We start from the raw sequence: 25388 nt of genomic DNA on the forward strand, positions 1-25388 counted from the left end.
CGGATCCGGAAGTAGGGGTTTCAGAAAGCCTCCCTGAGCCGAGCCGCTTTAAAGGAGGGACGTTCCGCGTCTGCGGGTGAGCGGCGGGCGGCGGGCGGCGGGCGGCGGGCGGCGGGCGGCGGGCGGCGGGCGGCGGGCGGCGGGCGGCGGGCGGCGGCCTTACGCGGGCTGCTGCGGGACGCGGGAAGCGCGGCTTTACTCAGGCGTGCTACGGTCAAAACTAGTCATCGGACCTTCCCATGCCGCCTCGCTCTCACTTGAGCGAGGTCTGCTCTCCCAGGCTCACAGGGTAGGAAAACTGAGGCTCGAGGATGGGGGGGGGGGGGTTACGGATGACGGGAGGAAGCCTGTGCAGCTGCCCGAAAAAGTCGATGAAGTCTCTAAGTCTGCAGTCTACCCCATGCGTTCTACTTGCTTCCTCCTGGCCTGCAGCTTGGTTCTCTTGATGCCGTTTCCAAGGAGGAAGGCAAAAACTTTTCCAAAGATGAAAGGGAAGGTGATGGGCTGCCTCCCTACCTTTTCGTTACCCCCTGCTTTTGGAAATGGGACTGACAGAATAGCCCAACTTGAGCTTGCTGGCCAGGGAGCCCTGGGGGTTCCTTTGTCCAGGGCTCTGAATTGTTTTGAACCTCATTTTACTCTTGGTTTTTAATGTTTACATCCCCACGGAGCTGCTGGTAGATGAAAGAAAACGGTGTTTATAGCTATAGTATGCCTAGTAAAGTGAAAGGGCTTGAGAAATTATTTTCCTGATTCTGTGAGTGTTTTTGGTAAAGTTCCTGCAGATCCCCTTTTAGGCCTTCACTTTATGCTAAGCCCTCTTGTTCAAAAGACACTGAATGAGGCCGGGCACTGGTGGATCACATCTGTAATCCTAGCTACTCAGGAGGCTGGATCCAAGGATCATGGTTTGAAGCCAGCCCGGTCAGAAAAGTCCCCTTTAGACTCTTATTTCCAAATAACCACTCAAAAACTAGAAGTGGAGCTGTGGCTTAAAGTGGTAGAGCAAAAGAGTTCAGGGACAGGCCCAGGCCCTGACTCCAGGCCCAGCTCCACGACTGATGACCAAAAAAGAAGAATGAAAATAAATCTCTCTACATAATGTCTTCCAAAGAATGAATACCTGATTGTGGCCTTGATGATGAGAGTTAGTAGTGTACCAATCAGGCATACAATGTATCTTATACAGACACCTGATCTGTCACTCCCTCAGCTCCTGCCCTTCCCAAACTTCATGGTTCCATTTCACAGGAGAACATATTTTGACCACATTCACTTTCTTCATTCTCTGTTTGCCTTCTCCCCTTCCGCTAGTATGCACATCCAATAGGAGTATGTGTTACTTGTTCAGAGTGGTTTCACTGGTGTTTTATACATATGCATATACCATACTTAGTTCAGATTTACCTCCTGGGCTCTTCTCATTTTCCCTATTCCCCATCTCCATATTATTCAACAGCTTTTACTGAATTTTGTTGCACTATCTGCTTTCACTCATCCAATGTATTCTATATTGTTCACCCTCTAACATTCTCTTTTTCTCCACTCCCCCATCTAATCCTCTCAAACAATCCCACAATTACCTACATGTTTATCTTTTAAGTCTAGCATCCACGTATGAAAGTATGCAGTCTTTGTCCTTCTGAACCTAACTTAACATGATGATCCCAATTCTGTTCATTTCCCTGCAAATGACATAATCTCATTATTCATGGCTAAATAATACTCTATTGTGTATAGATAGCATATTTTCATGTTCCATTCATTGTAGAGCATCGAAGCTATTTCTATAGCTTGACTTGTGAAAAGTAGCAGCAAACATGAGTGTGCAAGTACTCTATTGTATTCTTTCATTCCTTCAGATATATACTCAAGGAAGGCATCACTATCTTATGGTAGTTCTATTTTTAGTTTATTGAGAAACCTTCATACTGACTTCCATACTGGTTGCACTTTTTTACTTTCCCACCAACAATTTATAAAGATTCCTTTTCTCCTACAACCTCACCAGCATTTGTTATCATTTGCTTGATGCCCATTCTGACTGGAGTGAGATAAAATCTTAATGCCATGACCTTCTCTCCCCGCCCCCCATTCATTTGGTGCTGGTGGAGCTTGAACTGAAGCCCTGGGTGTTGTCACTGAGCTTTGTCTGCTCTATCACTCTACCATTTTGAGCCACAGTGCCACTTACAGTTTTCTGGTAGTTAATTGGAGATAAAAGTCTCATGGACTTGTTGGGAGATGAGAAGGGATGGGAAGGGAAAATAAGGAAGCAACAATGCTTGATAAGAAATGTACTCATTATCTTGCCCATGTAATTGTAACCCCTCTATACGGTATTTTCACAATAAAAAAATAAATAAAATAGTTTTCTTTAAAAAAGTCTCGCCGGGCGCTGGTGGCTCACGCCTGTAATCCTAGCTACTCAGGAGTCTGAGATCTGAGGATTGTGGTTCAAAGCCAGCCCCGGCAGGAGAGACCTTGAGACTCCTATCTCCAATAAACCACCAGAAAACCGGAAGTGGCGCTGTAGCTCAAGTGGTAGAGCGCTCACCTTGAGCTGAAGAGCTGAGGGACAGTGCCCAGGCCCAGAGTTCAAACCCTACGACCGACCAAAAAAAAAAAAAAAAGTCTCATGGACTTTTCCTGCCCAGTCTGGCTCTGAACCGTAATCCTTAAATGTCAGCCTCCTGAGTAGCTAGCATTACAAGTATGAGCAACTGGCATCCAGCTCTTTATGTATTTATTGGCCATTTGTACTCCTTTTGCGAATTTGTTGAGTTCATTTATTAATTGGATTGTTGATTCTTAGAGCGTTTAGTGTTTTGAGTCCCCTATATGTTTTGGTTATTAATCCCTTGCCAGATGTATATTTGGCAAAGATTTTTCTCCTGGTGGCCGTCTCTTTAGTGATTGTTTCCTTTGATAGGCAGAAGCTGTTTAGTTTGATGCATTCCTATTCATCACCCTTACTCTTATTTGCTGAGCTGTTGGAGTTCTGTCAGAAAATCATTTCCTGTGCCAGTATGATCCAGGTTGTCTTTTTTTGTTCCTTATTCTTTTCTATAGTGGTCTCAAAGTTTCACATCTTACATTAAGATCCTTGATCTTTTTTGAATTGATATGGGACAGGAGATAGTAGATAGTATTTGGATATCGAGGAGTAAACTGTGTGTGTGTGTGTGTGTGTGTGTGTGTGTGTGTGTGTGCATGTGTGTGTGCATGTGTGCGTGTGTGCGCTCGCGCGCATGCACACTCTCAAATGTGCCAGTCCTGGGGCTTCACCTCAAGGCCTGGGTGCTGTCCCTGAACTTTTTGTTCAGTGTTAGCACTCTGCCACTTAAGTCACAGCTCTATTTCCAGCTTCCTTTTGTTTGTTTTTGTTTATGTAGCTAATTGGAGATAAAGCCCTGAGTTCCATCCTTAGCAACACAAAAATAAATTGAAGAATTCAAGAAATGGGGGTCTAGCTCAGTAGTACAATGTTTGCCTAGTATCCTTGATATCCTGGGTTTAATCCCCAAACTCAAAAATAAAATAACAAACAGTTCACTGTGAGTCTATGGATTATCAAGCTTTATTCTCCAGGATCGGCAAAATTTTCCAGACAAGGACACAGGAGCATAGAGGCTCCAAATGGATTTGTTTTAGATTATAGTGCCTAAGTTGACTAGAGCATGTTTGAGTGATAAAGATGGGAAGGCAAGGGGCTGGGAAGGTGGCTCAGTGGTAGAGCGCTTGCCTTGCATGCATGAGGCCCTGGGTTTGATTCCTCAGCACCACATAAGAAAAAAGCCGGGCCGGGCGCTGGTGGCTCACGCCTGTAATCCTAGCTACTCAGGAGGCTGAGATCTGAGGATCGCGGTTCAAAGCCAGCCCGGGCAGGAGAGACCGTGAGACTCCTATCTCCAATAAACCACCAGAAAACCGGAAGTGGCGCTGTAGCTCAAGTGGTAGAGTGCTCGCCTTGAGCTGAAGAGCTGAGGGACAGCGCTCAGGCCCAGAGTTCAAGCCCCATGACCGAGAAAAAAAAAAGAAAAAAGCCGGAAGTAGCGCTGTGGCTCAAGTGGTAGAGCACTTTCCTTGAGCTGAAGAGCTGAGGGACAGTGCCCAGGCCCAGAGTTCAGGCCCCACGACCGGACCCCCCCCCCCAAAAAAAAAAGATGGGAAGGCAAATGTGAAGAGGCTCCTGAGTTCCACTGGTGGCTGGAGCTGCCAGCTAGTGTGTCCCAGACCTAGTCATAAGTCAGTAGGACCTGAAGGCCTACACTGAGAATCTGCCTGTGTTCTACACAGGAGAGGCCATTGTTCTTCTCCCCTCTAAGAAATGAATCCACCAATATGGAGGAGCCAACCCAAGGGGAAGGCCAGGTATCCACACTGCCTCAGCCTGTAAGTTCAAGTCCATTGGCCCCACGATCTTCCAAAGTGTAAATTTAGGGACAGAATTAACCTGAAGTCGTAGACGTCACAACATGAATCCAAATTTCCACTTCCTTTAACCTGGGCAGATGTTCATGCACCAGTTTCCCTAATTCTCTTTTTCTTGCCTCAGATTGTTTGGTATGGTTAGTTTGTCTTGTTTTAGTTTGGGTACTAGGGCTTGAACTCAGGGCCTAGATACTGTCCCTTGGCTTTTTGTTTGTTGCTCAAGGCTGGTTCTCTACCACTTGAACTACACCTCCACTTCTGGCTTTTTTTTTTTTTTTTTTTTTTGGAGGTTAGTTGGAAATAAGAGTCTTGTGTACTTTCCTATCTAGTCTGGCTTCAACCTGCTGTCTGTACATGTTAGCCTTTTGAGTAGCTAGGAAAGAAAGCGTGAACCATCAGCACCTGGCTGACTCAGGTTTTTTGTTTTGTTTTATTTTGATTTTTCTAAAATGAGTTTCCTGGAACTGAGAGTATGTCTTTCCTGGGTTTGCATAAACAAATTGATATGTTGAGTTGAAATTATTTTATACACCTATTTCAGAATAATTTTTTAGCCAGGTACTTGTGGCTTATGCCTATAATCCTAGCTACTCAGGAGGCTCTGAGGATCACAGTTCAAGCTAGCCTGGGCAAGAAAGTCTATGAGACTCATCTTCAATTAACCACCAGAAAAATGAAAGTGGCCTTGTGGCTCAAAGTGGTAGAGTACTAGCATTGAGCAGAAAAACTCAGGGATAGCGCCTAGACCCTGAAATCAAGCCCCATGACCTACAAAAGAATAATAGTAGTAATTTAAATTAATTTTAAAAAATAAAAACCAGGTGCTGGTGGTTCATGCCTGTAATTCTAGCTGTTCGAGAAGCTGAGATCTGAGGGTCGTGTTTGAAAGCCAGCCAGAACAGGAAAGTCTCACAGACTATCACCAGTTAGCCACCAGAAAATTGGAAGTGGGGCTGTGGTTCAAAGTGGTATTGTGCTAACCTTGAGCAAAAGAGCTCAGGGACAGTGCCCAGGTCCTGAGTTCAAATCCCAAGACTGACAATAAAGGATCCTGGGTTCCATCCTAGTACCAAAAAAAATCAAGTTTCCTTGTTAGTGAAATAGGCTTGTTAAAAGTATTTCTATTCTCAGTACTGTACTTTGCTTCAGGAGACAGCACTGGCCACAGAAGAATAGTTTGTGAACTGCTTCATTGTCACCCTTCTGCATCTGGATGTGAAGGACTAAAACTCCTGACAACCTCGAGCCATGAAGACGGTGCTCATGGTGGCAGAAAAGCCATCCCTGGCACAATCCATCGCCAAGATCCTCTCCCGAGGTAGGCAGACACACCAGCACTAAGCTTCTTTACTGCTTTGGACTAAAAGCATAGTTGTCTTTACCTTTTTAGGATGATTTCTTTTTCCAAAGAGTGATTCTACCTCAGTATGGGTCCACTGAGGCAGTTAAGTAGAAGTTACCCTGGATGCTTCCACACCTGGTATGTGCCAGTTTGTGCCTGTCAGGATTAGTAAGATGTGGTTCACTGTGAGGTGAAAGATGCAGTGGTTAGAGGCCTGAGCCAGTTTGGGGCATTTAGTCACAAGCCACAGAACTAAGCCTGGAAGGATTTAAACACAGCCAGGACCCACCTCAGTCTTAAGTCTTGACAAGTCAATGTTAAGAACATTGTCATTGCTAGGTGCCCACCATTCCCAGCTGAGCCCTTGACTTGACTTCAGGCACAGCCTCTGTACCTCGTGTCCTTCAAGAGTGGCCAGTAAGCCTACTGTTAGCCATAGTCCTCGCAAGACACTGAAGAAGGAGGGAGACTCTCTGTCCCTTGTGCCCTGTACTGGCCAGTGGGCTGGTTGGTAGTGTGCTGTTTACCCTTTGTCTTTGAATTCCATCAAAATAGGAAGAATGTTTATATCTTGGATTCCTAGAAGTTTGGCAGGCATCCACCTTGACCTAGGAAGAGCCCCTAGTATATCTGAGAAAGCATCCACCAAAGGTTCAGAGGGGTCTGAGAGGAAGCATCTCATCCCTAGAAGCTGTAAAAGTTTGGTGCAAAGGCCATCAGTGGACAGAATGAAAAGATACCCCAGGAGTTGACCATTAGGAGGTCTCTGGTGATATTAAAAGTTTGAATAAAATGATTCAGAAGTTGAAGTGGAAAAGACAGAGAAAGAGACTAAAGTGCCTGCCTCTGGCTTCCAGCAGCCTGGAACTCTACATCATGAGTCACTATGGTTGGTGTTCACAGATGCTTTTGTCCCTGGGCAACATCAAATCTCTTAGGACCTAGTGACCTGTAGTAGCCTGAGGAATGTTATTGCCTGCTCTGTAGAAAAATGACTCTGGCCCTCGGGTCTCCACAACATCTGCAGCTCAGCCAACAGCAGCCATCTCTATACTTCTCCTCCCTAGGGAGCATGTCCTCACACAAAGGTCTGAATGGAGCTTGCTCAGTCCATGAGTACACGGGCACCTTCGCCGGCCAGCCTGTCCACTTCAAGATGACGTCTGTCTGTGGTCATGTGATGACCTTGGATTTCCTGGGTGAGAACTCCACTCTGCCTGCCTCTCCCCTGCCAAGGGGAGCCCTCCATAGTTCTGTTCCCACCCAGTTGTGGCCATGATGAAGCAGGGACTGGGCATTCCTAGATGAGGTGTTCCACCGTCCTTCCAGGGTCATAACAGTCTCAGAGGTGATGGAACTGTGAAGCATGTCTTAATGTCACATAGTTGTGGTGTGATAGAAAGTATAAGTGTGGGGCTGGGAAGGTGGCTCAGTGGTAGAGTGCTTGCCTTGCATGCCTGAGGCCCTGGGTTCGATTCCTCAGCACCACATAAGCAAAAAGAAAAAAAGCCGGAAGTGGCGCTGTGGCTCAAGCGGTAGAGCGCTAGCCTTGAGCTGAAGAGCTGAGGGACAGCGCCCAGAGTTCAGACCCCATGACCGGACCCAAAAGAAAGTATAAGTGTGGCAGGGTGAACCTTGCATGCTCTGGAGCTCAGCACCCTTGGGTCCATTCCCAGCAGTTTCCATCCTGTGTGGACAAGGTGGTAGCATCTGTCTCAGGAGGAGCCTGACCTGCACAGGTGTTCTAGAGAAGGCTACTGCTCCTGCTGAGTTGACTGTTAGCCATTGGCCATTAGGTAGCTGTCCTTGTCATCTTTGTATCATTATTTGTTATCCATTTCCTTCAAAGGGCTAGCAGAGCTCTGTGTCTGACAAGAGTCTAGCTGGGTTGGAGGTGTGACTCAGTTGGTAGAGCTCTAGCCAATGAGCAAAAGCATCACATACCAAGTTTGATTCCCAGTCTTGGGACTAAAAAAAGAAAAAGAAAAAGCCCAACTGCTAGAATAGCCTTGTTTTACAAAATACCGGGGACAGACTAACTATTGAACTCACAGTGTTAGGGGCTGTAGTCCATAATGCAGGCTCTGGTGAGGACGTGATGGCAGATGATAGTGGCAGAACACTTGCAAAAAGGAGGAAGATCATGTAATAGAGGTGAGGAGCAGAAAGAGATTCAGGGATAGGGCCTGGTCTTATAACAACTTAGTCTCACAAAAAATTATCTTAATCCCTTTCAAGGGCAATGTCTTCAGTGACATAAGGACTCTAGCCTCTGCCTCTCCACCCCAGTGTGGAGCTTCCAGCATAGGATCGCTTGGAAGGCTCTCAGACTACATAAATCATCACTATAGCATCTCAGTCTGCCAGCTCACTTTCTTCCTAGAGACTAGAGCAGAGACCGGGCTTCTGAATTGTCATTTCTCTTTTTCTTTTTTTCCAGTCAGCCATGGTACTTGAACTCAGGGCCTAGGCTCTTTTGCTCAAGGCTAGAGCTCTACCACTTTGAGTCACAGCACCAGTTCAGTTTTCTGGTGGTTAGTTGGAGATAAGTCTCATGGACTTTCCTGCCTGAGCTGGCTTTGAAGCATGAGCCACCAGTGCCACCTGTCATTTCTTATATGTAAACAGAACAATAATGTCACTCATTTCCCAGCACTGCTGAATACAAAAAAAGGTAGAACACTTAGCACAGGGCCTAGTACAAGTCTTGGCAGTTATTCTTACTGTTTATTACCACAACAGTGATAACAGGAGCGACTGAGTTATGCATTCAAGCATTTGGACCCCAAGCTTGGGGTATCCTGGAAAGCCAGGCTTTGAACTTCGCTCTTTCTGAACCCCTACTCCCAGGCTGCAAAAAATACAATCTAAAAGCCAAGGAATAGATCATTCAGAGCTGGGCCTTAAGTGGGTGGAAGTACTGCATAGGAGGCCTATATAGAGAGACCGACCCTCTCCGGGGAACAACCAGGCACCTCTTCTATACCCCATGGAGTGCTGGGTGAAGGCAAAGGGTTATAGTAGTCAAGGATAGAAGAGGTGATAGCATGAGTGGTATGGTTCGGGGCCTTTGCAAAGCCATCTTTTCAGAAACAGTGCTTCTGGAAAAACTTCAAAAACAAGGCAAAGAATGGAAACCCTGCTAAGAATTTGCTTGGTTCCTGTGGGTAGCTGGAACTTTAGCATCAGCTTAGCAGCCCAAAGGAAGGAAGGACAGGTGGGTAGAGGCCACCCTAACAAAACCCCATATTCCAGCTCTCCCCTCTAACTGTTGGGTGACCCCGGGTCAATTGTTTTCCAAGCCTCTTTGTCCTCTCTTGTGAGATCCAAGATCTCTGTCTTTCTGGACGCCAAGCCTTTATAAGCTGTTAAGTGAGACTCTTGTCACTGTGGCTGTGATTGGCAGGAAAGTACAACAAGTGGGACAAGGTGGACCCTGCAGAGCTGTTCAGCCAAGCCCCCACAGAGAAGAAGGAAGCCAACCCCAAGTTGAACATGGTGAAGTTCCTGCAGGTATGTGAGGGGCAGGAAGTCCCTCCCCTGGCTTCCTTCCTGCAAGTGGCCACTGCTGTCTTTGCCCACTTTGATTTGAGCCCTCAACCTCATCTCAGACAGAAGCCCTCATTTCACCTTTTAGAGCACTTCCTGCTGTCCCAGCAGACATTTTCAGGCCTAGGACACACACCCACACCCATATCCTTGCCACCCTTGTCACTCAGTCCCTGAGGGCACACATTCTATATTTATAACAGTGTGGTTGAGGGGTTTTTTTTCTCAGTATTAAAATCAGTGCATATGTATTATAAAAATTGGAAAATAGAGTTAAGGATAATAGAGGAAAAAAATATTCAAACTCCATGATGCAAGACAACCACTTTGACATTTAGGGTTATTTATTTCAGCTCTCTTATTGTTTAGCTTTTAGCATTAAGAACACATTGTGGGCTGGGCATCAGCGGCTCACACCTGTAATCCTAACCACTCAGAAGGCTGAAATCTGAGAATCATAGTCCAAAGCTAACCAGGGCCAGAAAGTTCATGAGACTCTTATCTCCAGTTAGCCACCGAAAGCCAGAAATGGAGCTGTGGTAAAGTGCTAGCCTTGAGCACGAAAGCTCAAGGGCAGGACCTGAGTTCAAGCCCTAAGACTAGCACCCAAAAATAAATAAATAAATAAAAAGCATATTCCAGGAAAAGGAAGCCAGGCATAATGGTTCATACCTATGTGTGCAGCAACCCAGGTGGTGGAAATCAGGAAGATTGTGACTAAAAGCCAGCAAGGGAAAAAAGTTTGAGATTTCATTTCAACCAACAAGCCAGGCATTGGTGATATAGTTCTGTTATCCCACTTACATGAAGGCATTGGTAGGAGGACTGTGGTCCAAGTTGGACAAAAATGCAAGACATTGTCCAAAAAAAAGTAAAAATTAAAGGTTTGTGGGGGAAGGGGAGACACTGGCTCAAGTGGTAGAATACCTAGAAAGAAAAACTTCAGTAAATCCTCTTCAGTCTTTTATTGCTCTCTGAAAATTGTAGAACATAGCACGTGCATGCCCTGTTCTGTGACCATGGAATAAACGCCAAAACAAATAACCAAAAAAAAAATCATATTGCAAGTTTAATTTTTTTTGATCCAATGAAACCAGCCTTTCTGAACCAGATTCTTTTCAGAATGGCCAAGCCAGTCTTCATGTAACAAACTCCTTGCTCAGCTCTGGCATCAGTCCTTCTGTAGGAAGCTCAAACCTCCAGGACCTGCTTTCTACTCCTGAGGAATTTCAGGGCTGGACCTCTGGCAGGTGGATATTAATGTGTGTTGCATGGCAGGTAGAAGGCAGAGGCTGTGACTACATCGTGCTGTGGCTGGACTGTGACAAAGAAGGGGAGAACATTTGCTTTGAGGTGAGCCAAGAGCCCACTTGGGTTTGCTTTTGGTCTTTCTGCCACCCTCCCTGCCCCTCACTATCACACCATTTCTGCTGCTAAAGTTGGAATTTAGTGGCTTAAAAATGCCAATCCTGACACCCTTTATTTTAGAAGTTCTATAGTTTTAAATACATAGGCTCTACAAAGGGTGATTGTGCTTCTTTTTAATGGAGACACATGGTATGAGTGAGCATCAGGTGGCAGAATTTTCTAGGTGGATTTGAGTTTCAGATGGACTGTGTTAATTTTCAGTATCATGGACCTAACTAGTTCCTTTCAGCCTTTCAGCTGATGTGCTTGACCATTTTGGCACCACACTCCTTTCCCAGGCTTTATTTTTCTCATCTCCTGCCATCACATATTATCTCCACTTAGAACACCCTCCACCTCTCCCATCTTGTCCCAGGAGCCCTCCCTGAAGGTAGGCAAGTGCCCCCTTGTGCTGACCTTGCCCCTGGCAAACTCATGGCTTCACTGGGACCTCTCAGGGTGTGGTTCCTACCAGGACACCTCCATGTCCCTGTACCTCAGCTGCCTCCTGGGCCTGACCCACCTCAAGTAGGTCACAAAAACTCAGAATCCTAACTGGGCACTGGTGGCTATGCCTGTAATCCTAGCCTCACAGGAGGCTGAGATCTGAGGATCTCAGTTCAAAATCAGCCCAGGCAGGAAAGTCGATGAGACTCTTATCTCTAGTTAACCCCCAGAAAACCAGAAGTGGCACTGTGGGGTAGACTACTAGCTCTGAGCAAAAAAAGCCCAGCCCCTGAGTTGAAGCCCACCATCACCAAAAAAAAAAAAAAAAGAATCCTGCATTTCATGCAGCACTCTCAGCAAACCCCATTTCAACATCCTTCCTCATGTCCTTCCTGGCCATCTCCAAAGAGCCAGGTTGTGACTCAATGCCAGCTAGAGCTTTGCTTGCATCTGTGTTGGAAAATGGTGGCAGCTCATAGCCTTACTGTCTTCCCTATAAAGATGCTACATGGCCAGCCTCTGGTGGGATTCCTTTTACCCTGCACAGTCTTCTTAATGAGCCTCAATGTTGGGACTCTGCTAGCCTACCCATCCTTGCCCCTTGGCCTTCCCATCCTTGCCCACTTCCTCATCCTCTTTGTTCCTTTCCTGTCTTTCCTCCAGTCAGTTAAATGTTCCACACACCCTTCCAAGCATTCCCTGAAGTGGGATGGTTTGGGAGGCCATGCAGTAGCATTTCCTGATTGGGTGAGGAAGAAAGCAGAAAATTCTGACAGGACAGTAGTAATAAGGGAGTATGGGGTGACATTTATAGCCAAAAGGTGAAAGAATCATGTGGAAAGGGTTTTGTGGGGAGACTAAGGCCTCTAGAAAGGCAGTAAGATTGAAGAGAGTCTAGCAAGAGTAGGAAGTATGGCACTTAATCCTAGAAGGAGCCGCGCCTCAAAGATGGAGATGTAGAGCAGGACGCAGAGACCTTGAGGTCAGTCTCAGCCAGGCCCCTTCTTCTCAGGTCCTCGATGTCATTCTTCCTGTCATGAACAAAACCCAGAGTGGTGAGAAGACAGTGTTCCGGGCCAAGTTTAGCTCCATCACAGACACAGATATCTGCAGTGCCATGGCCCGCCTGGGTGAACCGGACCATAACGAAGCGCTCTCAGTGGATGCCCGCCAGGAGCTGGACCTCCGTATCGGCTGTGCTTTCACCAGGTGCTGGGTGACTTCCACATACCTATACCCTTCCTGTCGCCAGAACACCTTCCTTTATCACCCCTGGGCCTCTGAAAGCCAGATGTACACCTAGTAATGTTTTTAAATCTGGAAGAGACTCCTATGTTTAATGGACATAGATCTCATAGGTACCACTGAGAAGACAGTGTGCCATGGATGGGATGTAAAAGATGTGAAAGCCACTCTCCTGCTCACTACACACACACACACACACACACACACACACACACACACACACACACACACACACACACACACACACACGATGTGAAAGCCACTCTCCTGCTCACTACACACACACACACACACACACACACACACACACACACACACACACACACACACACACACACACACACACACACACACACACACACACACACACACACACACACACACACACACACACACACACACCACCTCTCCTTTTGACTGCAACTATGACTTCTAAAGCAGGAACCATTCCTTGGGCCATCTCCCTACTTACCGCTCGGTCCCCAGGTGTGACTCATATGGAATGGAATGATAGTGGCTGAAGTGAATTCTTGACCAGTTGTCTTTTTGTCTCCAACCCCACCACTCGCTCTAGGTTTCAGACAAAATATTTCCAGGGGAAATACGGTGATTTAGACAGCTCTCTCATCTCCTTTGGACCGTGTCAGACTCCTACCCTGGGATTCTGTGTGGAGAGACATGATAAAATCCAGTCCTTCAAACCAGAGACCTACTGGGTGCTACAGGCCAAGGTTCTTTTCCCTTCTGTCTTACTGGCATGTGGATTCTGAGAGTCTTCCTCCATCATTCTCCTACAGGCCTCTGCTGAGGACACCCAGTACAACGTGAATAACTACACAAGAGGGACTTTGATCTGGGTGCAGGTGGCTCAAACCTGTTAACATACTTACTCAGGAGACTGAGATGTAAGGATCAAAGTTTGAAGCCAGTCTGGGCAGTACAGTTTGTGAGACTCCAGTTAACCACCAAAAAGCTGGAAGTAGAAATGTGGCTCCAGTGGTAGAGAGCTAGACTTTTGGAAAGTACCCAAGCTCTGAGTTCAAGCTCCAGTACTGGCACCTGAAAAAAAAAAAAAAAAAAAGATCTTGGTACCTAAGGAAAGGGACTGCAACCTTTGTGGCAGCAGCCATGCTCAGCCAGGCCTGGATGTATAATGGAGAAGTGGAATGAGTAAAGTAGGATGAGGGCATCCCTGGGAGGCTATGGGCTTTTGAATTTCTTGGAAGTCTTTAGAACCTAAAGCCTCCTAAAGTATGTCATAAGATTTAAAATACACCTGCATTGCTATGGTTGGCCCAGCACTGAGGACCTCAGTGGGGAACACCTGGCTTAGCCAGGCACTGGAGATGAGCAGGGACATAGTAAGGGGTGGAAACCCAAATGTTTCTTAAGGATACAGCCTCAATGCAGGCTACCCTCCTGAGGCCACTGCCTGTTTGCTTGCAGGGGTGTGAGAGGACTGGGTGTCAGCTTGAGTAGCAAAGGTATAGCTATGAGATGTTAACCCTGAAACCACTGTCCTAGGCAATAAAAACCAGTTTCCTCTGCCTAGATTCTCTTGCATGGCAGTGAGCTCTCCTTCTGTCCTTCCTGCAGGTTAACGCCGATAAAGACAAATCTCTCCTTTTGGACTGGGACCGAGTGAGAGTGTTTGACCGGGAGATTGCTCAGATGTTTTTAAACATGACAAAACTGGAAAAGGAAGCCCAGGTGACCCTGCTCTGCCCACACCTATCACAATTGCCTTGGATGGGAGTGACCCTGAAAGCCTCTAGGAGAAATAGCTAGGACCCCAGGCCACAACTTTCTCCCCCTTTCTGAAACACAGGCATCTTTTTTGCAAAGATCAATGGTTCCTTGCACATACACTCCTAAGACATTTCCGCTAATGTAGTAACTGCAAAGTTCTGCATGCCTGCTCTATACCTATAACCCTGCCAGACTTCTTCCACCAAACCCTGTGGACAGTATCTTGTATGGCAAGAGTCTGTTTCACAGATACCCCTTTTTGTTTTGTTTTGTTTTTGTGCCAGTCCTGGGGCTTGAAGTTGGGGCCTGGGAGCTTGTCCTTGAGCTTTTTGGCTCCAGATAGTGCTCTACCAAATAAGCTACAGCTCCATTTCCACTTTTTTGGTGGCTAATTGGAGGCAAGAATCTCACGAACTTTCCTGCCCAGTCTGGCTTCAAACTACAATCCTCAGATCTCAGCCTCCTGAGTAGATAGGATTACAGGCATGAGCCACCGGGCACTCCCCTGCACAGATGTCCTATTAAAGCTAACAACTGTATATAAGGACCTGTGTGTACATGGGTGAACCTGCTCCAAGTCACACAGCCAGCAGGGAAAAGGATCCCAGCCCCAGTCAGCTTTCACACTTCCTCTTGTGCCATTTTGCCCCTTTTGCTTCTGGAACTTCTTGTGAAACTGTTCCATGCTGTTTCCACAGAGCCCCCGTCTCCACCTCCAAATCCCAACCTAAATGACCTCCACTGCCAAACATAGACAGTTGTCCTCAGCATTAGCACCCCCATTTGTCAATCTAGAATCCAAAATGTACTGCTCTGGCCAGTCTACGTGCAATTGGCAAAGGCAAGAGCTGTAGAAAGTGATAAGCTTGCCCAGCAAGTATAGCCCACAAATGTCTTCTCTTTAACCAGCCCAAGATCTATAAGTTTCGGAATAATTACCAACTTAAAATTTGTGAGCTTTCCCATAAAAATCCTGACTTGCAGCATCTCTTGAAAAATCAGAAGCCATAGCAATACCAGTTGCCCAGTCAGCACTCAGCAGTGAACAGCAGCCACATACTCCATTCCTGGTTGACAAATGGCATTTACATCTGTAGCTGCTTCCCTGACTCATTTCCTTTCCTCCAGATTTTCTCTCCTTCAAAAAGAATCTTAGTTCGTTTTTCTTTCCTGGTCCTGAATAAATATTCAGTCCAGTCTTCAGATTGCTAGGAAGAATATATTTCAGAAGCAGGGAGACCAAATGAATGCATCTAGACGCTTTACTCACACATCTTGATTCCCTTTATTATACCCTCTCTCCACCACAGAATCAATCAGCCTGTCCTGTCTTCCAGGTGGAGGCTACAAGCAGGAAAGAAAAAGCCAAGCAGAGGCCCCTGGCTCTGAACACTGTGGAGATGTTGCGTGTGGCTAGCTCTGCACTGGGTATGTAGGGCCATCTCTAAAAAGTCTCCAAAGATGTCTTGCAGGCCATTGCAGATCTGACTAGCCCCAGTGCAGGTGTTGCCAACACTCTCAGAGGCGCTGAGTACTTTTCAAGCTGTAATGTCAGGCTTTGAGTCTGAGCCTCATCTCTTAAGATCTTGAGTACAAACAAATCATTCCTTAGGATTGTTACTTAAGACTCCATAGTGTCTTCGAATTTATGTGGGGGAAAAGAAAACAGACTATTTCCTAATATTCAATAGCTAGTGCCAGCACTAAATATGTGGAGGCCACTTCAAGACAGGGCCCTCGTGTAATCACTGGACCAACAGAAAGCTTCCTAAAGGCATTATACCCTGGAGGTCCAGCTGCAGAGATAAACTCTGATCCACTCTCCTCCTCACTGGCCACTTTGTTCATGTTCCTGAGTCTTGGTTTCCCCCTGAGAAAATGGGAATGATATTACCCATCTCTTTGCTGTAGAGATTATATATGAAATGGTGTGTCTGAACAATAGCAGTGGTAAGGTGGCTCAGTGGTAGAGTGCTTGCCTTGCATGCCTGAGGCCCTGGGTTCGATTCCTCAGCACCACATAAACAAAAAGAAAAAAAAAGCCGGAAGTGGCGCTGTAGCTCAAGTGGTAGAGCTCTAGCCTTGAGCTGAAGAGCTGAGGGACAGCACCCAGGCCCAGAGTTCAGGCCCCACGACTGGACCAAAATAAATAAATAAATAAATAAACAAACAAACAATAGCAGTGGTGATACTGGCCACTACCAGAAAGGGATATAATATTAGAGTCCCCAAGCAGCTTTAGCTAGTGCATGGGAGAGCCTTGGCCAGCTAGAAACAATGCGAGCATTGTCTCCCTGAATCTGATTCCCTCAGTTATGAGAAGAAGATTGTGCTGAGTACAGCCTCTAGGCACTATAGAAAGGCATGAGTACTGTCTCCTCAGAGAAATGTCTCCAAGGTCCTTCCAGGGCAGTGACTCCATCCAAGAGCTCACTAGCCTCCTGTGGTTAGGAGCAGCAGGGCTCACCCTCCCTCAGCCCAGATCCATGAAGACGGACTCATCACCAAGGATATGCACTTTGTCATCATCCTGATGGGCTTAACAACCCCAAGGCCTGGGGAACAGTATTCCAATGCCATAGCTTCCTCTCTACCATGAGCACTTTGAGGGTGGTGCTATGGAGGAAACCCTCATAGGTTTAGAACTTAAGCCTTTTGACAGGCTACCTGGCATGGACATCTGGCTACCTTGTGGGGTGGGCAGCAAGAGTGCCCAGGGTTGAGGGCAGGCACCTGACCATCACCACATTCCAAGCCAGCTGAGTCTCCTGCTTTTCATAGGCATGGGACCCCAGCATGCCATGCAAACGGCTGAGCGGTTGTACACCCAGGGTTACATCAGCTATCCACGGACAGAGACCACCCACTACCCTGAGAACTTTGACCTGAAGGGCTCTCTGCGGCAACAGGCCAACCACCCCTACTGGGCAGACACAGTGAGTGAAATGCACCCTGCCCCTGCACAAACCTATAGCTACGGGAGGCTTGGGACAGATTCAAGCACTTTGGCCACCCAAGACTGCTGGGAAGTGGCCAAGTCCAGACTCAGCTCTGCCCTCTCTTCCTCAGGTGAAGCAGTTGTTAGCAGAAGGTATCAACCGCCCTCGGAAAGGCCATGATGCTGGTGACCACCCCCCTATAACCCCTATGAGGTCTGCCACAGAAGCTGAATTAGGTATTCAATATCCCCTTTTCCTGTGCACACACTCACCTCACACTTGTCAAACTCCCAGGATGGGAAGACCAAAGCCCTACAGCCTCATTGGACAGGGTCAGGTTCTGTCAGCAGTATGGGGGCTGGGCGGGGAAGCAAAGGGGGGTGAGGAGTTGTTCCTTCTGTGCCCATTTGTCCCCAGCTTGATGAGAAGTTTGCCTGAAAGTTTAAGTTGTTTTTGTTTGTTTGTCGTGAACAGTTTGGAGGGTTTTCTCTTCTCCTCCTCCTTTTTCTATTCCTCCTGCTGCTGCTGCTGCTTCTGCTTCTTCTTCTTCTTTTTTGCCAGTCCTGGGGACTGAACCCTGAGATTCTTTTGCTCAAAGCTAGCACTCTACCCACTTGAGCCACAGCACCACTTCTGGCTTTTTCTGTTTATGTGATACTGAGGAATGGAACCCAGGACTTCATGCATGCTAGGCAAGCACTCTACCACTAAGCCAACATTCCCAGCCCTTTTTAAAAAATTTTTATGGTGTACAGAGGGATTACAGTTACACAAGTCAGGTAATGAGTACATTTCTCTTTGGACAGTGACACCCCTTCCCTTGTTCTTTCTCGTTTTTTCCCTCTTATCCCCACCCTCAAATTGTGTAGTTCATTTTCAACATAGTGTCTAGTGTGTACCACTGCTACATTTGTTCACCCTTTTGTCCCTTCATTTCTGCCCCTCCCTTATCTTCCCAAAGACAGATAAACAAGATAAAAAGAACAGCAAGCAAAAATAACAACAAAGAAAAAAAAAGCCTCTTGTTTCTATTTCCTGGCACATTTTGATAAATATGATTTTATATGATGCACATAGGCATTGCCTTTGTGTTCCTCCCCTAAGAATATCCTCCTTTGGTCTCACTGTGTGTAAATGGCTAGAGTCCTATGTAATTTATCATGTCCCCATGTATTTTAGATCTAGCTTCTGCATACAAGAGTAAATGAGACATTTACCTGAAAGTTTTGCTTCCACACCACAGATCTAATGGTGAAGCACTGATAGCTGGTCAGAAAAGGGCCAGTGTGCCAACATCCTGGGAAAGGGCATGAGGTACAGAAGGACAGGGCTTAGTGTTGGGGCTATACCTGCCTTCCACCAGTGCAAGGCCATACTAATGACCTGTGGGCCAGAAGGTTGGGCAGGAAAGGGAAAGCAGTACAAGTGGAGCCTCTGTGCCTGAGTATGCAGGATGGGCAGCATGTCACTAGATGGGGCAAGGACAGGCTGGGTCCGACAGGGCAGCCCCACTGGAAAAAGATGACGGAGGTGAGAGCTGTAGCTGTGAAGGGACTACCCAGTCATGAGGCAGGTTTCCCTACTGTGGTTTTTGTTTTTTTTTCATATGTGGGGCTTGAACTCTGGGCTTGCGCACTGTCCCTCAGCTCTTCAGCTCAAGGCAAGCACTCTGTCACTTGAGCCACAGTGCCACTTCCTTGATCCTCAGATCTCAGCCATCTAGGATGCTAGGATTACAGGCATGAGCCACCAGTGCCCAGCTCCTGCTATGCATTTTTCTTCTCTCTGTTATCTGTACCAAGACCCTGTTTCTGGAGGGAGGGTATTGGAGGTCTGACCAGCCAAGGTGATTGGCTGTGGGTTTTCTACAGGGGGTGATGCATGGAGGCTGTACGAGTACATCACCAGGCACTTCATCGCCACAGTCAGCCACGACTGCAGGTATCTCCAGAGCACCATCTCCTTCAGAGTCGGGCCTGAACTCTTTACTTGCTCAGGGAAGACTGTCATTTCCCCAGGTAAAGCTGCCTTTCTTAGAGAGCTTCCTTTTCTCATCCATGGGCACACATCCATTCTGAGGTTAGTAGGCCCAGGGAAGCTGAGTGATGGTGCTGTCTCCTTAGGGTTCACAGAGATCATGCCCTGGCAGAGCGTGCCACTGGAGGAGAGCCTGCCCACCTGCCAGCGAGGAGATAGCTTCTCTGTGGCAGAGGTGAAGATGCTGGAAAAGCAGACAAGCCCACCTGACTACCTGACCGAGGCTGAACTCATCACACTCATGGAGAAGCATGGCATCGGTGGGTTACCAGCCTACACCCCAGACCCGGGCCCCCAATTCCAGACAGGCCTGCTGTGAAAAACCATACACAAGGCCTTCCTTTTGCATCCTGGCTCTCGTGCTAAGGCCAAAAGTATATGTACTGTGGGACCAGTACATGCTGCCTAGCACCCACAGAGTTTAAGGATTTCCCTGGTACCCAATGAGTCACAGGTTTTACCAGCAGCCTCCGTCCTCATAGCATTTGGATGTGCTCTGGAAAAGGCTGTGAGCCTGCTTCTTTCCACTTGGGGCAATGTGCTATATACTGACCGAGCAATCCTCAGCCTGCTGTGGTGGGTGGGTGCTGCTCCCCCCCAGTATCCACTCCTTCCTGATAACAGAACAGGCCTGTTCTTTCTTACAAATCCTTCCCTATATCATGTCTTATGGCAGCCATACACAAGACTGCAGTCTAGACAAAACAAGCTACAGTTGGTGACAGTGAAGGGGTCTTTGACTTTCTAAATAGGAAAGTGGGTAAAGATGGCTCTTTTGACTAAGGCCCTCAGGGCTACAGAGAAAAGACCTGATAACAGCCACCACCCACGGCTGTGATGAAAACACATTGGGCACTCAGGGCCCCACATGCTCATAGTGCCACATGCAGCTCCAGCCTTTGTGGACTGTGGGACATCAGCAGGCTTCTTAGCCTTCAGATGCCAATTTTTTCACCTGTGGAAGGCTCAAAGCATTACCTTAAGAAGATGCATGTCCCCCCAGCACTGGCAAGTATGCAGCCAGTGTGAGTTCCCTTTCTGCCTTTCTGACTAACAAATGTAGCTCAACCTTACCATCATCACCTTCTCTGCAAAGAATAGTCTTCAAGGCAGGAGGAATTGCATCCCTGGAAGTTGCGGTCTGCTTTGGGGATCATGAAGGGACCTAGCAAAAAAGAGGAAATGGGGAAAGCCAGCCTGGTACAGCAGTATGCTTGTGAGTTCCTTTGGAGGGGGTATGCCCTGCTCTTAAGAGGGGTGAGCACTAGTTCTAAGTGGTAAAGGCCAAAAAGGGCACATTGAATAGTTGCAGAAAAAGCTGTGTGACCTTGGCAGAGTTCATTGACCCCTCTGAGCCTCTGTCCATAGCTGTCAGGCTAGAATAAACATCCTATAATAATGATTCCTGAGTTCATAAGGCAGTACATGCAAGGTGTTTCACCCAGCTCAGAACCAGAGACACCCAGGTCTCCCTCCTATGAATTATTGGGAGATGCTGAGAAGTACGGACCCTGTGACCAGCAGAGATGAAGTGTAAGTGTACAGTCCAATGGGTTGTGTTCAGGCTAGCTCAGGAATACTTAGGGCATTGCTGTGTGTTCCAGGGACGGATGCTAGTATCCCTGTGCACATCAACAATATCTGCCAGCGCAACTATGTCACCGTGGAGAGTGGCCGCCGGCTCAAGCCCACCAACCTTGGCATCGTCCTGGTGCATGGCTACTATAAGATTGGTGAGTCCCTCAGTCACACATCCAAGATGCTGCAGGAACACGCCAGCTTCTCCGTAGGCAGCAGCTGGGCTAGCTCCTCCCTGAACTGACAGTGAGCCCCAGCCCTGACTCCCACTGTGGAGTACTGCCCAGGAGCCCAGATCAGGGACTTGAGATAATGTGTGATAAACATGATGGTAAATAAAAGGTCCAAAAGGGAAAGACAAGAGACTCCTTCCTGTAGGCCAGTCCTCTGCTGAGCCTGCAGCCCTCACTAAGCTGCCCATCAGCTCTGTCTCTAGGAGGTGCTCCTGGGCCTGGGAGATTGAGAAGCACCCAACAAATCTGGCCCAAGAATATGACTACATCTGTGACATGATCCTAGACAAAGATGTCTCTGGCGCCTCTCCATAAGATTTCCTGCTCCTAGGAAAGGCCTAGGAGCAGTAGAAACCTGCCATCCATATCTGTGGATGGATGACTTAGGGAGAGACTAGGAGGACCAGCAGGAGCTGGAGGGGGAGCTGGCAGCAGCACTTGCCCCGCCTGATGGCAGTGCCTGGACCCTGGGTTCCAGCACTCACTGTGGTATCTGCCTGCTCATAGACGCAGAACTGGTGCTCCCCACCATCCGCAGTGCAGTGGAGAAACAGCTGAACCTGATTGCCCAGGGTAAGGCTGACTACCGCCAAGTCCTGGGCCACACTCTGGACATCTTCAAGAGGAAGTTCCACTACTTCGTAGACTCCATTGCTGGTAATTCTGCCTCTTTCCCACCCCTCACCAGAGGCTGGTCCCTCAGGGAATCCAGACAAGGCTCTCTCCCAGCTCTGGATTCTAGGCCTCCACAGGCCCTGACACTGATGCCAGCTGTCCAGTTACCATTGAGTCAACTCCACACACAGCACCAGCAGCACACTTCATACCTGACAAGTGGTGCTGAGCTCTCCTGCTCCCACCACTCAGATTCTCAGTCCTGACTGTGTGTGGTGGCCTCTCACTTCTAGCCCACAATTTCCCCTTAGCCTCCTGTGAAAGGGTAGGCTGCCAGAGCAGGGGAGATAGGACTCCCTTATAATCTGCTTGCTTGCAGGAATGGACGAGTTGATGGAGGTATCTTTCTCACCCCTGGCAGCCACAGGCAAGCCCCTCTCACGCTGTGGGAAGTGCCATCGGTTCATGAAGTACATCCAGGTAAGAAGGCAATGCGCTGGGACCACCCCTCATGGCCACAGTGCTCTTGTGCATTGACTCAGGAAGTCCTGTCACCTCCTAAGCCTCTGCTTTGTTAAGTCACGCATAATAACAGAATGATCAAAAGGCCTAAATCAGCAACCAACAATCTCCCACAGTGTGCCCATGACCTAGAGCACACATAAGCCATTAAGCCACACAGACACACACTGTCCATTTCTTTCTACCACATTTCTTCCAGGGCTTCTGGTCTTCCTGTCATAATGTATAGAGCAGATTGTCCAGAGGCTCAAGTGGAAAGTTGAGAGATCCTTGCCTGTTAGTGCAGTCCATGTTCTGACACGGATTAGTCTGTGATGTGAGGGGAAGGAAGGTAGAACAGGGCCCCAGCAACCCTTGTGTCGCTCCTGCTGCCATCATAGGCCAAGCCCAGCCGCCTGCACTGCTCCCACTGCGATGAGACCTACACCCTCCCCCAGAATGGTACCATCAAGCTCTACAAGGAGTTGCGGTGCCCATTAGATGACTTTGAGCTGGTCCTGTGGTCCTCTGGCTCCCGGGGCAAGAGTTACCCACTGTGCCCCTACTGCTACAACCACCCACCCTTCCGAGACATGAAGAAAGGTGAGTATGGTACCTGGTCCTGCTGTCATCTCCCCCAGCATGGCCAACCCTCACCCCTGGTGAGGGATCTGCCCTCTCTGTGTTCAGCTCCAGTGTCACACCAAGTCAGAGTCTGAGGATCCCTCACCATGGCTCTTTCTAAGTCTTCCCTGACAGAAACCCAGGGAATGTGTGTGATGCTGCCAGCCTGACTGATTCTGCCTGTGTCCTAATTGGGCAGGAAACTCTAGACAGCTGCTTCCTCAGGATCTAGGCCAGGAGGAAGCTGTAGCCCCTCATTAATTGGGATGAGTGAGAGGCAGCAGCAGGTTGGGCCACTCAGCAAGCAGGGCACCCTCAGCCCTATCTGTCTTTGCATTGTGTCCAGGGCACCCTGGACCCAGCACGGGCAGCACACTGCAAACTCTCAGGGGTAACCATCTCCTACCACAGATTAGGGACCAGCAGCAGTGAAGCATTTGCCCACTTTACCAGAGATCTGGAGGGGACCCTTGAGATCTCGGTCTTCATCCAGTCTGCCTGGGTAATTGAGGGCCTGTCCCTGTGCTCCAGAAGCGTCCAGAGCATGCAGTCCAGTGACATGAGGGCAGTAATTAGCTACAGAGAGAGTAGGATAGACCTGGCTAGAATCTGCTAAAAAGGCATTAGCCTGGGGCCCCTTGAAAATCAAGGAGACTTGATAAGTAGAGAACGGGGTGATGGGAGTTGGGGACTTAGGATCACAGAGCCAATATAAGCAAAGAAACTCCAGGAGCAAAGCCAAAAAGAGCACAAGATACTGGGACAGGGATCCAGGGTTTGAGACGTTGAGAAAAGGCTGAGGGGGGATCTGGGATCTGTGGGGAGGGCAAGGAGAGGCAGTTGAGCATTGCACGATTCCCTTCTCCCTCAGGCATGGGCTGCAATGAGTGTACACACCCCACCTGCCAACACTCGCTGAGCATGCTGGGCATCGGTCAGTGCGTGGAGTGCGAGAGTGGGGTCTTGGTGCTGGATCCCACCTCCGGCCCCAAGTGGAAAGTAGCTTGCAACAAATGCAACGTGGTGGCACACTGCTTTGAGAACGCCCACCGTGTGCGAGTGTCTGCTGAGACCTGCAACACCTGTGAGGCTGCCCTGCTGGACGTGGACTTCAACAAAGCCAAATCCCCCCTCCCCGGAGATGAGACACAACACACAGGCTGTGTCTTCTGTGACCCCATCTTCCAGGAACTGGTGGAGCTGAAGCATGCAGCCTCCTGCCACCCCATGCACCGGGGTGGGCCTGGGAGGAGGCAGGGCAGAGGGCGGGCCAGGGGCCGACGCCCCCCAGGGAAGCCCAACCCAAGGCGACCAAAGGACAAGATGTCAGCCCTGGCTGCCTATTTTGTATAACTCCCATCCTCCCTTGCTCTGACTCCAGCTTGATGCAGACACGGCATCATGGTTGTTTCTGAGCCCCTGAGACCATTAAAACTGTTCTGTCTTCTCTAGAAAAAGAAGCTTGGGGACTTTTGCTGGTGAAAGATCAGAGGTTCTGGTGTCCCCTTCAGGGCATTCTGTGTACATCTAGAGCACTCTTTACACTGCCCAGACCCTACGAGCCTGCCATCTTAGCAACTAGAGAATACAGCCAGTCCAGTCTGCAGCTACTAGTCCACCTCAGGACAGGAACAGTAGAAGCAGCCTGAGGCCTTGAGGAAGTGAACATCAGCAGTCCAGCAGGTGTCCTAAGATGAGGCCAGCTGTAGCAAGCAGGGTTGAGCAATGTCTTCTTGGCCCTAGCTCATGAATCTCCTTGGCCTGGGTCCCACCATTCTGACCCTACTCTTGTATGCTTGAGGCTCCCAACTCCGCAGTTCCAAGCAATCTCAGCATGTGGTGCTTGTGTGCATAACAAACCTGGACTGTCTCAGAGACAGCTGGAAGCCACATTGAAGATGATCATGTGACTGGTTTAGAACCTATTCTCTAGGCCAAACTGCCTCATGGCAGCTGATTATGGGCTCTGAGCCACCCCCGATAGTAGCTACTTTCTGTGCCCCCTCTCCAGCAGTCCGACAAAAAGTCCTGTTAGGTCTGTTGCATGTTGGAGAGTCCCTCCATGCCTGACCATGTCTCACCATGTGGCAAAAATTCAGCAAAGGGGTTGGAGGTATGGCTCAGCTGGTAGAGCACTACCCAATGAGCAAAAGTGGCAGGTACTGAGTTCAAGTTCCAGTCTTAGAACTTTAAAAAGTCAGCCAAGCAGCTTTGCTGGAGCTTTGTGGGATTCTTATTTAAGGGCCAAGTTCCCACTCTCCATTCATACCAGGACAGATAGGACTTTAGAAGCTGTAGAGAAACCCAGAGCCCCTGCAGCACAGGCAACCTTGACATCCCACTTCAGACCCCACAAGCCAACCCTGCTATGTCCTTTGCACACAGCTAGGAAGCCCCTCTAAAAGTTGCAAGAAAATACACAGAGAGGTGCTCTTTTGTGTGTGCCAGTCCCAGGTCTTGAACTCGGGACATAGGCACTGTCCCTGAGTATTTCTGCTCAAGGTTCGTACTCTACCACTTAGGCCACAACTCCACTTTTTGCTTTTTTTTGGTGATTCATTGAAGGTAAGAGTCTCATGGTTAGGTGCTGGTGGCTTACATCTGTAATCCTAGCAACTCAGGAAGCTGAGAGCTGAGGATCCCAGTTCAAAGCTAGCTTGGGTAGAACAGTCTATCGAGAATTGTACC

The 25388-nt window shown here is 48.3% G+C and overlaps 1 protein-coding gene across 5 annotated transcripts; it reads left to right on the forward strand.

The window, feature by feature from the left end:
- Positions 1 to 24150, forward strand: Top3b (DNA topoisomerase III beta). 5 transcript variants are annotated; one of them, XM_069994245.1, is made up of 18 exons: positions 1 to 76; positions 5584 to 5752; positions 6844 to 6975; positions 9183 to 9289; positions 10604 to 10678; positions 12192 to 12388; positions 12999 to 13155; positions 14021 to 14134; positions 15511 to 15601; positions 16955 to 17109; positions 17243 to 17348; positions 18984 to 19130; positions 19236 to 19409; positions 20754 to 20882; positions 21468 to 21617; positions 21955 to 22055; positions 22478 to 22679; positions 23572 to 24150. In XM_069994245.1, the coding sequence occupies exons 2-18, from the start codon at positions 5683 to 5685 to the stop codon at positions 24051 to 24053; spliced, it is 2589 nt and encodes an 862-aa protein (XP_069850346.1). In that variant the 5' UTR covers positions 1 to 76; positions 5584 to 5682; the 3' UTR covers positions 24054 to 24150. The 5 variants fall into 5 exon arrangements, with proteins under 5 accessions (XP_069850346.1, XP_069850347.1, XP_069850348.1 ...); XM_069994246.1 differs by lacking the exon at positions 1 to 76 and adding an exon at positions 189 to 289; XM_069994247.1 differs by lacking the exon at positions 1 to 76 and adding an exon at positions 4339 to 4395.
- Positions 24151 to 25388: the final 1238 nt, after the last annotated feature.

The sequence above is a fragment of the Dipodomys merriami genome, unplaced genomic scaffold, assembly GCF_024711535.1.
Source record: "Dipodomys merriami isolate MVZ:Mamm:240054 unplaced genomic scaffold, mDipMer1.0.p SCAF_45, whole genome shotgun sequence".
In the NCBI taxonomy this organism is placed as follows: Eukaryota; Metazoa; Chordata; class Mammalia; order Rodentia; family Heteromyidae; genus Dipodomys; species Dipodomys merriami.

What these genes read in the sequence shown, in the direction of transcription:
- Top3b (XM_069994245.1), top strand. Translation starts at nt 5,683, where the DNA reads ATGAAGACGGTGCTCATGGTGGCAGAAAAGCCATCCCTGGCACAATCC. An exon ending in TGTGGCTAGCTCTGCACTGG is followed by an intron (nt 15,602 to 16,954) that starts GTATGTAGGGCC and finishes TGCTTTTCATAG; the next exon opens with GCATGGGACCCCAGCATGCC. An exon ending in GGTTCATGAAGTACATCCAG is followed by an intron (nt 22,056 to 22,477) that starts GTAAGAAGGCAA and finishes CTGCCATCATAG; the next exon opens with GCCAAGCCCAGCCGCCTGCA.